This window comes from Podarcis muralis, chromosome 3, assembly GCF_964188315.1.
Source record: "Podarcis muralis chromosome 3, rPodMur119.hap1.1, whole genome shotgun sequence".
NCBI lineage: Eukaryota > Metazoa > Chordata > Lepidosauria > Squamata > Lacertidae > Podarcis > Podarcis muralis.
In genome coordinates, this window is record NC_135657.1 from 27,656,101 (window position 1) to 27,668,381 (window position 12,281).

The 12,281-nt window shown below is 40.4% G+C and overlaps 1 protein-coding gene across 1 annotated transcript in view; it reads right to left on the minus strand.

Annotated features, from left to right (window-relative positions):
* The window catches only part of USH2A (usherin), a 433,394-nt gene that overhangs the window by 343,207 nt on the left and 77,906 nt on the right, over window positions 1–12,281 (minus strand). The window contains exons 14-16 of the mRNA XM_028724645.2: window positions 11,094–11,277; window positions 5,544–5,707; window positions 740–898 (exon numbers count right to left, since the gene is read on the minus strand). Of these exons, the coding sequence (XP_028580478.2) occupies window positions 740–898; window positions 5,544–5,707; window positions 11,094–11,277 (507 nt within the window). The remainder of the gene's footprint in view (window positions 1–739; window positions 899–5,543; window positions 5,708–11,093; window positions 11,278–12,281) is intronic.

A 12,281-nucleotide genomic window follows, 5' to 3' on the forward strand; every position in this document is an offset into this window, starting at 1 on the left:
TTCAGCTAGTGCAGAATTTGGTAGTCAGGTTGCTCAACAGGTCAAGACGGTTTGAGCATCTTAACTGATCCTGGCCCGACTGCACTGGCTGCCAATTAGTTTCCGGGCTAATGCAAAGCGCTGCATTTGACCTATAAACCTTAAACGGCTCAGGGCCACAATAACTCAAGGATGGCCTTCCTCCATTTGAACGGAACTGGATCCTATGATCATCATCTGATGCCCTTCTTTGTGTGCCTCCCCCGTGAGAAGTCTGGAGGATGGCAACACAAGAACAGGCTTTTTCTGTGGTGGCTTCCCATTTGTGGAATGCTCTCCCCAGGGAGGCTCTCCTTCATCATTCACTCACAGAATCATAGCCTAGTAGAGTTGGAAGGCACCACGAAGGTTTTACCAGCAATGCAGGAATCTTTTGCCCAGTGTTCTGCTCGAACCCACAACCCTGTGATTAAGAGTATCATCCTCTATTGAGTCATCCCAGCTGTCATTACATATTTTTAGGCTCCAGGTGAAAAAGAATTCTCTATAACCAGGATTTTGGCTGATTCTATGGCCTTTAAATATGTTTTTTTTTGGGGGGGGGGTTGGTTTATTTTTTTATTATTATTATGTATTTTATGTTCTCATTTTGTATTTTTATGCTGTGAACTGCCCTCTGTTCTTCAGATGAAGGGTGGTATACAAATTCAAATACATACATACAGTGAAATATGCATAGGTAGTATTCATGAGCACTCACGGTAAGGGTAGTTATCCTCTGTCATATAGATTTGACTCCCATTTCTATATAGCCTATACACAAGCCAGTTTGAATTTGGAGAATCGGGTGGATTCCAAACAAGTCTGATAGCAGAAGAATTTACAAGTTCTCCTCCTGGCGGCGGTTGCTGAGAAGGAGCTGGATTACAATGCAATAAAAGCCATATTTAGGCATCAAGACAACCAAACTTCGTAAGCAGAAGTGCATTTAAAAAAAGAAAAGAAAGTTTCTTCTAGCAGAGGAAAATGATATGAAGCAGAAGAGCTGTGTTTCACCAGTAAAATCTTAAGAAAAGCCAAAACAAAGCAGCCAGCCAGCCAGCATACATTGGAAACCACTATGCAAGACATCTAAAATAGCATAATTCTGCCTAAAGAACCACTTTCAGTGTGCTTTGGCTGAAAATCTGCACAATGCACACATACAGAGCAAACACAGCAAACATACAGATGCAGAGACATCTGAAAGGTGTAAATAGATCCCTTGCTTCATGCTGCCTCTCCACTCCCATCCTAATTCTGGTCTTTTTCTATGTATTCCCTGCAGACACGCACAAGCTTGTTTTCCCTTCAGATGTCTGTTTATGTAAGCTGCTTGTGGAGAAACTGACACAGACTCAATACAGATGACCAACTTACTCAGTTGAAAGATATTCTACTATGACTTTTATTATTTCCCCATATTAATGAAAATGTGGTGGGCTTTTCTCCCTGCCAAATGTTCTAATGAGCGATGAACACTGAGGGCCTCATCAAGTTACAGTATAAGGCTTCCCCACAAAAATTCACCACAGTAACAGTACTCTTCAGCATGTGACAATGGCTGGGGAAGATATTTCCTCAAGCCATAGGAGTCAACTCAAAACCTGGTGTCAGCTAGTTTTTTTGGACTACAACTCCCATGATCCCTTGCCATTGGCCATAATAGCTGAGACTGGTGGGAGTTGCAGTCCAAAATCCCCGAAGAGGCCCAAACTATAGAGGATTGCTGTACTGTTTTTTAAAAAAAGAAACATCTTGCCTTTTCTGCTTTCTTCCCTTAGATGTCAGATTTTAAATCTTAATTCCTATTCTGAGCTTTGCTAATATATTTTGAAGCATTATCAGGCTTGTGAGATATTTTACATTTTAAATATCTTAAATATTTATTTAAGTTTTAATATCTACATGAACACCCTTTAATGTATGAATAAAACTCCTCACTTGCAGACTTAGAAAATTGGTTGTGTATTGCTGGAATATAGTGAGCATGAAAAAGAAGGAAGAAATATACATAGAGGTGATGTCATGTTCCCACAATAAATGATTATTTAAATAATAAATTTAACCCCATAAGGGCCAGATAACTACAGTATGTTTCAGGGTTTTGTTTTTAAGTGAGAAACTGTAGTCATACCTTGTGGTTCCTTGTGTTGTATGATGAAGGGACAGTGTGGGGTATGTGTACATATATTGATCTTGATTTTAAGGTGTGAAATTACGCACAATACACTTCACGGTCTTAAAAGCAACACAGCAGAGAATTTTACAGGCTTAAAAGCAATGCAGTTTTCTTTTTAAAAAGCCAGAAAAATTTTCCTAAGAGAAACAAAACAACTCCAAAGAGAGGAGAGAAATGTTTTATTGACCCATTTGAAACAACACTTTGAAACTATTATCACAATGAATAAAATTTTAAGACTGTGAGAACATATTAACCCTTCTACTTCCTTAAATGTAGAACCTGGAAGTAGTGAGAAGAAAACACTGAAGCAATGAATGGAGACAGAGAACTTCCATGTTGTGTGAATATATAAAAATAAAATTTTGATGATATACAATTTCCAGGCTCTTTATATTAAAAAAGAACTTTACTTTCATAAATATATAACTTAGAAGAATATCTGATGCACCCATGATATTGCTTGTATGAGTTGAAAAAAATCTTTGCTGCCACCTGTAATCAGGCTCCTCATTCCACTAACTGTCATGTGTCACCATCCTGGGTAGCATGGATTTTCTAGACTAACAGCTTTTGGTTCCTCCTCTGTTGAACTGCTTTTCAATCTAGCTGGTTATTACAATAATATTTTGACTAAGAAGAACTAATGCCTGGGTTTGCTTTTTTCCTCATCCCTGTTAATCCCTTTTCCTTTTGTGTTATGCCTTTTTAATTGTAAGCCTGAGGGAGAGCAACAGTCATATTACAGATCTTTGTAAGGTATTCTGGGAGCCTCTTTTGCCTGAAGAGCAAGGTAAAAATCCTTCAAATAAATATAGAAATGAGTATGTTGGTCTCTTTTAAATGCAACAGGGAAGGAAAACACCAGGGTATATTAAGTAATGTAGAGACTCACAAGGTAGCATGTGTTTTGCTCCTGTCCATTACAAATAACTGTCCCTAAAGATTAGGTATTATAAATAGAGCCTTGCAATTGGTAGCAATTATACTAGCAAAGTCAAGTTAAAATTGCTAGAGAGAATACACTGGTAGCTATTGGAGGAAAGGAGATTGTGTTAGAAGGAAATGATTATTGTGCTCTTATTACTAGAAGAAGAAGAAGAAGAAGAGTTTGGATTTGATATCCCGCCTTTCACTCCCCTTCGGGAGTCTCAAAGCGGCTAACAATCTCCTTTCCCTTCCTCCCCCACAACAAACACTCTGTGAGGTGAGTGGGGCTGAGAGACTTCAGAGAAGTGTGACTGGCCCAAGGTCACCCAGCAGCTGCATGTGGAGGAGCGGAGACGCGAACCCGGTTACCCAGATTACGTGACTACCGCTCTTAACCACTACACCACACTGGCCACTACTAAAGTTTCATTGCTTCCACAGATGTACATTAGAGCCATAAAGTTAAAGAAACAACTGATTTTGAAACATTATGGGCTTTCTATATTTCACTCAGCAAATGTTACTGTTGTCTATACTCACAAATGGAGAAATATTTTTGTTTTTAAATATATATCATGATATCTTTTGCAGAATTTAATTTTATTACTTATCTTAAATTATGCTACATAATTTATAGTGCAGTCCTAAAATGTATTATCAGAAGTAAAGTCCACCTGCCTTTAATGAATTCCATGGGACTTACTCTCAGGGAAGTGAATATAGGATTGCAGCTTCAAGACACAATCCAACAAGACCTTTTCCTGAATAAGCTCCTTTGAAATGAATGGGAGCCCTGGCCATTTCAGAAGGGGTTCTGCCATTAAATTCTGTGATAAAGGTCTTACACTGTGTTTAAAACATTGGAGTTGAAACTGGTTTTATATGCGCAGTAGTTTTTGTTTTTTCATAGGTAATAAGTTTTTTTTATTGTTTTTATATATGTGATTGTTTCTATATGTTCTTATTGCACTGTACATCACTATGAGATGCCTCATAGGAAATTATTAGTAAATTTAATAAATTAATAAAATATGCCCAGGCTGGGACCTGGTAAAGCCCCCTATGGAATTTAGTAGATGTTGTAAGGTAAACTGCTTCGTTGTGGACCATTAACCCTCTTAAGGCATTACAGCTCCTACTTTTCTCTACACAGGAGCTGTGGGCAGGAATTCACTGAGTAGCCTTACCCGCTGGTGTTTATGCAAAAAGCACAAACATTTGTAGCAGCCCACACATACAAACAACAGCTTCCAAACAACCAGGAACCTTGATTTCCCAACGTTCAGGATGTCATGGAAGCCTTCAAACATACAAGCTGTACATGTGACATCATCAGCATTTGATTTATTACCTGCCCTTCACCAACAAGTCCCAGGGCAGGTTATAACAATTTAAAATTCAATATTAAAAACAGCTAAAGCAGATTGCAATAACACCCATCTCAGGTGTCAAAGCCCAGGGTAAAGAGGTGCATCTTCAGAATTTACTGAAAGCTGCATAGTGAAGAAGCCAGATGCACTTCTTTCAGGAGGGAATTCTACAACTTAGGGACTGCCACAAAAATGCCGTCTCCCAGGCCGCAACAACCTGGAAAGATGGAACTTAAAACCCCGGAGGGTCTGTAGGGAAGGAAGTGGTATTGGAGTCCTAAGTCATTTAGGAGCTTAAATACAGGAGCACCTTGAATCGGCAGCCAGTACTGTACAGTTGTTTCAGAACACGGTTCTATGAGTTTCAAAGTCAACTGCAGCCATTAATGTGGTCCCTGTATTCTGGACCAGCCAAGCTGTCCTCAAGGGCAGCGCCACACAGAGTGTATTGCAGTCTGGAAGTTACCAGAGCATGGAGTACCATGGCCAAGTCATTTCTACCCAAAAGGGACCATAGCGGGTGACCTTGCCATAGCTGGAAATGGGCACTCTGAGTCACCAAGGCCAATTGGGATTCAAGACATAATGTTCACGAGACAACACGTTTCATCACGATAAATGTTTGTGCCTTTTGTGCAGGCACCAGGGGATGTGGCTTCTTAATGCATCCTCCCTCCCATATAGAGAAATCTGGGACGTACAATGCCTTAGGAGGACTTCTGTTAAATGTAGGGATCCCAATAAAGCTCAAGAAGGGGAGGTTTTCAGAGTAAGTCATTTTCCAACACAAGTTACAGTATGTCTAGAAAACTGGAGCATCAATATAATTTCCTTCCTTTCATTGATACGAAAATCCATGCTGCCTTTGATGCAAAGTATCATGTGATGCCTCTTAAGTACCAAAACATAATATTTCTCCTAATATATTAATGAGAAGGGTGTTCAGGTTGTGAGTAGCAGCTATTTTGAGTGTTACACTAATACTAACAATCAGCAAACCAGTTAATTTGAAAGATTTGCTCTTACGACCAACAACCACTTACTTTTACTGCAGCCAAATAGGTTGTGGACGTCCAAATTACTAGCACTGGGAACACAGTTGTCACATTTTGAGCCAGTTACAAATGGTTTGCACACACATTGTCCGGTAATAGGATGACAAGTTCCATTAATGGCTCCTGCAGGATGACAATTACAACGCTGACATCTATAAACAAAAACAAATCAAGAAAGTAATGAAAGCACATTAACACTTCAGTTAGACATAGCAGGGCTTAATTCCGTGGCTTTTTTCAGACACATAATTAAGCATTGCAGATGAAGAACCTTAGAAACTGGTCTGTAGTAGAAAAAGTAAAAACTCCAACCCATTTATATAAAAAGGTTCCATTCACAACCAAGTATGGTGTTTCTTTTACTTATGACCTAGACTTCTAGAACAATAGTAATGCCCTCCAATTGTTGGGGGACAATTCATCCCTTGCTAAAGTGACAGGGGAATATCTGTTCCTTTAGGGAGGGGAGAGTTTAATTGTGCTGAACATTTTGGAGGAGGGAAGGTTTGGCACGCGTTATTTATGCAAGAGGTGTTTTCTTAACTTCCAAAAAAAGAGGCTCAGTTAAGTTCCATTAGTAAAAAAGAAAGGTCTGCTCTTATGGGAAGCCTAAGGAAACCTCTGACTGTCTAAGACAGTCATTCCCAAGTGTATTGAGGACACATTTTCAAACTGGATGGCAGTAGAGCCTCTGTATCTTATGGAAGCTGGCTTCTTTGAGTGGTCAGCTTCGCTTTGTTTTCAATTTATATGCTAAAAGGAAACTGTGGCGCAGTCGCCCTGATGGCCTGTATCATGGCCTAGGTGAGAGTGCAAACAAATAACTGAGACACGTATAAGTGAAAATTAGCCACAACTTTCTTGACTAACAGACACAGGCAGGATTGGCAATACCTTGATTTAGTTCTAGATAACCCTTTCTACTTTTATTTTATCTGGCGTCTGTTATTGTATTTTTTAATCTTTTATTATAAATAAAAGCATATGGAAAAATAAAGAAGGCAATCCCATGTACAGCATAGCTGATTACTGCCTAGAGCCAAGCCCTCTCTCAAGAAGACACTAACTACCTCCTGAACTCAGCTGGGACATAAGGCACAGAGGTGGAGAATACAAGTGACAGCTGGACTTGACCAACTACCTTGCCCATATCCTCAAGCTTCAGCAACTGGAAGATCTACAGGTATAGGGTGGCATACGAATTTAAATAATAATAATAATAATAATAATAATAATAATAATAATAATAATAAAGCTGGATAAGACTGTGCTCTGGACAGTGGACACCTTCACTAGTGACAATGTATTAACTAGCAGATGGAAATAACATTATGATCAAAGCATCTTGCAAAAATGCCAAAGAGAACTACTGGGGATTCCACCATACTACTGGGGATTGACAACCATATGTCAGGAGTGCTCTGATGGTGTTTCCTGCTTGTCAGGGGGTTGGACTCGATGGCCCTTGTGGTCTCTTCCAACTCTATGATTCTATGATTCTATATATCCCCCAGGTCAGAATGCAGAAGACTACTTGGAAAATCTGTGTTAGGCAACACTGAGAGGATTCAATGGTTCAGGAGAAAAAGACACCCTCATCACTGCTACAGAGTAGGTTCAATAGCAAACTGTAACCTGTGTTCTGGTCAAACAGGTTGTGCAGGTTTTGAGGAAGCTTCAAAACCTGTGTTACCAGAGAAGATACTGAGATTTTTTAATGTAGTGTACATTATGAGTCATGATCCAGCCTTCTTAAAATATGTATTATCTATCTTCATGCTAACAGTTCAAATGAAATTTTAGAGACTACTGTTTTTGCTGTTTTTTTTAATCAAGCAACTCTTGTTTGAAATAAAATATGTAAGGTTGCTTAAACTGAATTTGCAAAAACAGTTCACATGCATTTGACAATTGCATCTCTCTCCTTTTAGCAAAAGAATTTCTTCAGTAACTCTTGCTGTGTGATCTCCTGAGTTCAACACCCTTTAAAAGACTGATAAAAGCTAAGGCTGCAAAATAAGCTGCAAATTTGTGTTGTGGAATAATATTCCTTTGGGAATAAATAAAAAAATTCCCTTGGAAACTATAATACTGCATTTCCCCCTTTTATAATCAAGAGCAAAGGGTATTTCCCACCAAACTGCATTAAGTGTTTTCAACCACAGATTGCATACAATTCCCCCGTCAAACAGAGTTTCTGTTTAGACTATTAAATGTCATCATATGTGTAGACAAGTATATAGAAACTGAGAGAGCTGCTATATGCTCAGCAGTTCAATATTTAGTACTTTATACAGTGGTACCTTGGGTTACATATGCTTTAGGTTACATACGCTTCAGGACTCCGCTAACCCAGAAATAGTACCTCGGGTTAAGAACTTTGCTTCAGGATAAGAACAGAAATTGTGCGGCAGCAGCAGGAGGCCCCATTAGCGGTGCTTCAGGTTAAGAACAGTTTCAGGTTAAGAACGGACCTCCGGAACGAATTAAGTTCTTAACCAGAGGTACCACTGTAATTTTGTATTGATACTTAGCTTCTACTCTTTTTGGAAGAGTGTAAGGTGTCTCCAAGAAGAAGAACAGTTTGGATTTGATATCCCGCCTTTCACTCCCTTTAAGGAGTCTCAAAGCGGCTAACATTCTCCTTTCCCTTCCTCCCCCACAACAAACACTCTGTGAGGTGAGTGGGGCTGAGAGACTTCAAAGAAGTGTGACTAGCCCAAGGTCACCCAGCAGCTGCATGTGGAGGAGCGGAGACTCGAACCTGGTTCCCCAGATTACAAGACTACCGCTCTTAACCACTACACCAAACTGGCTCTCCAAGGGACGCGGGTGGCGCTGTGGGTAAAAGCCTCAGCGCCTAGGGCTTGCCGATCAAAAGGTTGGCGGTTCGAATCCCCGCGGTGGGGTGCGCTCCCGTTGCTCAGTCCCAGCGCCTGCCAACCTAGCAGTTCGAAAGCACCCCCGGGTGCAAGTAGATAAATAGGGACCGCTTACTGGCGGGAAGGTAAACGGCGTTTCCGTGTGCTGCACTGGCTCGCCAGATGCAGCTTTGTCATGCTGGCCATGTGACCCGGAAGTGTCTCCGGACAGCGCTGGCCCCCGGCCTCTTAAGTGAGATGGGCGCACAACCCTAGAGTCTGTCAAGACTGGCCCGTACGGGCAGGGGTACCTTTACCTTTTTAAGGTGTCTCCAAAAGTATGTTTTTATATATAAAAAAGATTATCCCAAATATTTTATCTTCTAGGGGTCCTTAATATCAGCCCCCCTGAGAAGTTTCTGTGAGTCACTCATGACTCATTTTACACCAGAATAATAAGTATATGATCTATGTAACATGCAATGGAAACACTGTTGTTTCTTTATTTCTACTTAAATTCTTACAGTCCTGTAAAGTAGATGGATTATCACCCTTCTATTACAGCTAGGAGCCAAGAGTGAGAGGTTACAGCTTGCTTACATGATACAGTTAAGTGTTCTTAAGTAACATGCTTAAAATGGTGCAATGCTGATTTTCAATGAGTTAAACACTCCTACCTACACTACAGTCCCACTCCCGATTGGCACTCGCTCCCCACCACCACTGGCCGACTACTTATGGCTACTTCTGAGCATCAAATTTTAAGGGTTGTGTCCAATGAAGTCATCTAATTCATGCAAGGACTTCCATTTCTTTAATGGGCCCCCAGATCTGTGATATGGTTCCCCCCAATCTCTGATCCTTCTTTTTTAAAAAACAAAAACCCTCTGGAGCTATCTAGCACTCCACAATCAGTCTCCTGGCCAGGTACACTTTTTGAAAAGCCCACTGGTGGGTGTCAATGTGTTATGCCCCAAGCATGGGGACTGATGCAATAATGCTGTAAAAATTGCTTCGCTTAACACCAAACCTCTTTAGCAGGCTGTTTCTTTTCACTCCTGTATTTGAATGACTGGGAGGAAAAAAGGTTGGAAATACCAGCCCAGTGCTGTGGGGATGATTAGGGAGGCAGGAGAGGATATATTATTTAATGATATCCTTCCTAACATGCGCAAGCAAGTTCCATTTTCTAGCAGAGTTCCAAACTTCCTCCTTTTTAAATTACACAGCGATCAGCTGGTTACTGACTCATCTGACTCTTTCTATTAAAGATTCCTTCCTGGTAAAATCCCTTCTAATCCCTCTTAAAAAGGAATAAACACAATAATCTGATTAACGTTAATATAAAAGTAGTTTACTCACAGATTTGTTCAGGTTCACAGACATATCCCTGAAGGCAGGCTTAGGTTACATAACAACTAGAACTATTCCATAAAGAAGTTAGTCCCAAGTGACTGCGACTAAGCAATCACTTCTCCAAACACAAAGCAACATACAAAATGGAGAACACACACACTGATCAGAACACGGAGGCCGTGTGCTCCTCCATGCTAGTACAACAAACCACATCTTCTTCAAGTCACATGTAGTGGAAGTCTGTCCCAGCTCAGGAGGAAACAGGAAGTCTTCTCTTAGTGGTACAAAGCATCCCCTAGCGTGTCCACTGTAGGAATGTTGTACTTGACTGCAGTTTTACATCCTACAAGTGCTAGTAGGTCTGTTCACATATTTATTGATGATGATGACAATATTGGAGTTCTTACCCACCCTTCAACATAAAGTCCCAGAGCAAATTGCACCAAGATAAAACATAGAAGGCAAATCAGTTAAAACAATTCACAATCAGAATATGGTGGGTCAACACATAGTGTCAAGGGCCAGAATTACTCGCAAGTAGAAAGCATGCATGTTGAGGAGTATTAGGGCCACTTATCTCCTTTCCCAAAGCTGTGTTTCTCCTTCTGTGCCCACTGTTGCTGTTGTCATGCTCAGCATCATATTTGTAGTGGAGATATTTTTCCTCTGTGCTTTAAAGACCTCTTTCAACAAGCTTTCCCTTTAGCTACAACACATGAAGAGGGCCAATATCTTCTCCCCAAGTTAAAGTGGACCCCTATCCTTGGCTGGGCGATGGCTCTTCCCACCATCACATGACTGTTTTCAATCCTGGGTAAAGACAAGACTACAGTAGGGGCTAATCAGAATAGAGAGCTGCTCTGGACTTCATTTAACAAGTTGATAGACTTGTTTGGCAGTCCTTTTGCTCTCAAGCTTGGGAGCTGCTCTGATCTGTGCCCTGGGGATTCTGTCCACAGGGATTCCACAGCTTACTTAGAAATTAGACTGGGGTGGGGTTCACACCTCTTAGTTGTGTGTGTTTTTTGTCCAGGACATGGACAAAAGCATAAAGAATTTTCCCATGTGACTTGCTTAGCCGTTTGATGAGCATATGTCCTCACCAAACACACATAATTTTGAAGGGGAAAAAATTGTCCAGTAGCACCTTAGAAACCAACTAAGTTTGTTCTGGGTATAAGCTTTCGTGGTCTCTAAGGTGCTACTGAACAATTTTTTAATTTATTTTGACTGCGTCAGACCAACACGGCTATCTACCTGAATCTATAATTTTGAAAAGACAACTTTAACAAGTCAACTCCGCTCTGCAATGAACACTCACCTCCCAGCTTCAGAGTCAAATCCATAATAGTAGTCCCTGCAGTGGTCACATCTTTTCCCAGCTACAGAAGAATCTTGGCAAATGCACTGGCCAGTGAGACTGTTGCAAACCTCTTCTACTGAACCAGTTGGGTGGCATAAACAGGGAATGCAACCATTAATACCACGCAGAGAAGCATAAAATCCTGATAAAGAAGAAACAATGGTGTGAAAATAAGACCACTGTCATCTGAGAAGGAAAATTATGTAAAACAGCATCATGAGCACTGATTTTTTTTTAAATCCTGTAATTATAATGTTTATCTTATTCTTCGGTTGCTAGTTTGTTAATAGCATTTTATAGATTGTAATTGTTTTACTGATTATTTGTTAATTATGTTATATGATTTATGCTGTACTTGAGATGTTCTGTTCTGTTATCATTATTTATTGTTTGTAAGCCCCTTTGGGATTCATTTGAATGGAAAGCTCCATAAAAATACATTCAATAAACTAAGTTCTATCCAGAGTAGACCCTAATAAATGGATATGAGATAGTTATGTCTATTAATTTCAGTGGGTGGTATTGAACTAAATTTTACTCAGAACAAACTCACTGAAATTAATGGACCTAACTTAGTTGTGTTCTTTAATTCCAGTGGCTCTACCCTGAGAGAAACCTACTTGAATACCACTCTGGATAGGACTACTATTGGATAAAACCCCACATTTCTAAGCCAGCAAAAACAGAGCAGTAATGTAAATGAGATATAAGTCCTTTAGTGTAGTAGAAATGAAATATCTAAAAGCGCAATAATATTCACGTTTATTGTTGTTGTTTACACAAACATGTACGGAGGCCATAGCAAGTCCCATAGCCAGCATAAACAGTTTGCTCTCTGTATTTTTTGCTGTCAATTGACCATTAAAAAAAAAAAGCTAAAGTAGCATAAATCCCTCCCTTTCCTTATCAAGGACAAAGGTGATTTACTATCCCAGGAAGTCCTGACATAATTTCTCTGCATTGCCCAGCCTGCTCTCTGATTAAATGCCTGCTTCTGAGGGTTGGGACGTGGGACACGGGTGGTGCTGTGGGTTAAACCACAGAGCCTAGGACTTGCCGATCAGAAGGTCGCGGTTCGAATCCCCGCGATGGGGTGAGCTCCCGTTGCTCGGTCCCTGCTCCCGCCAACCTAGCAGTTTGAAAGCA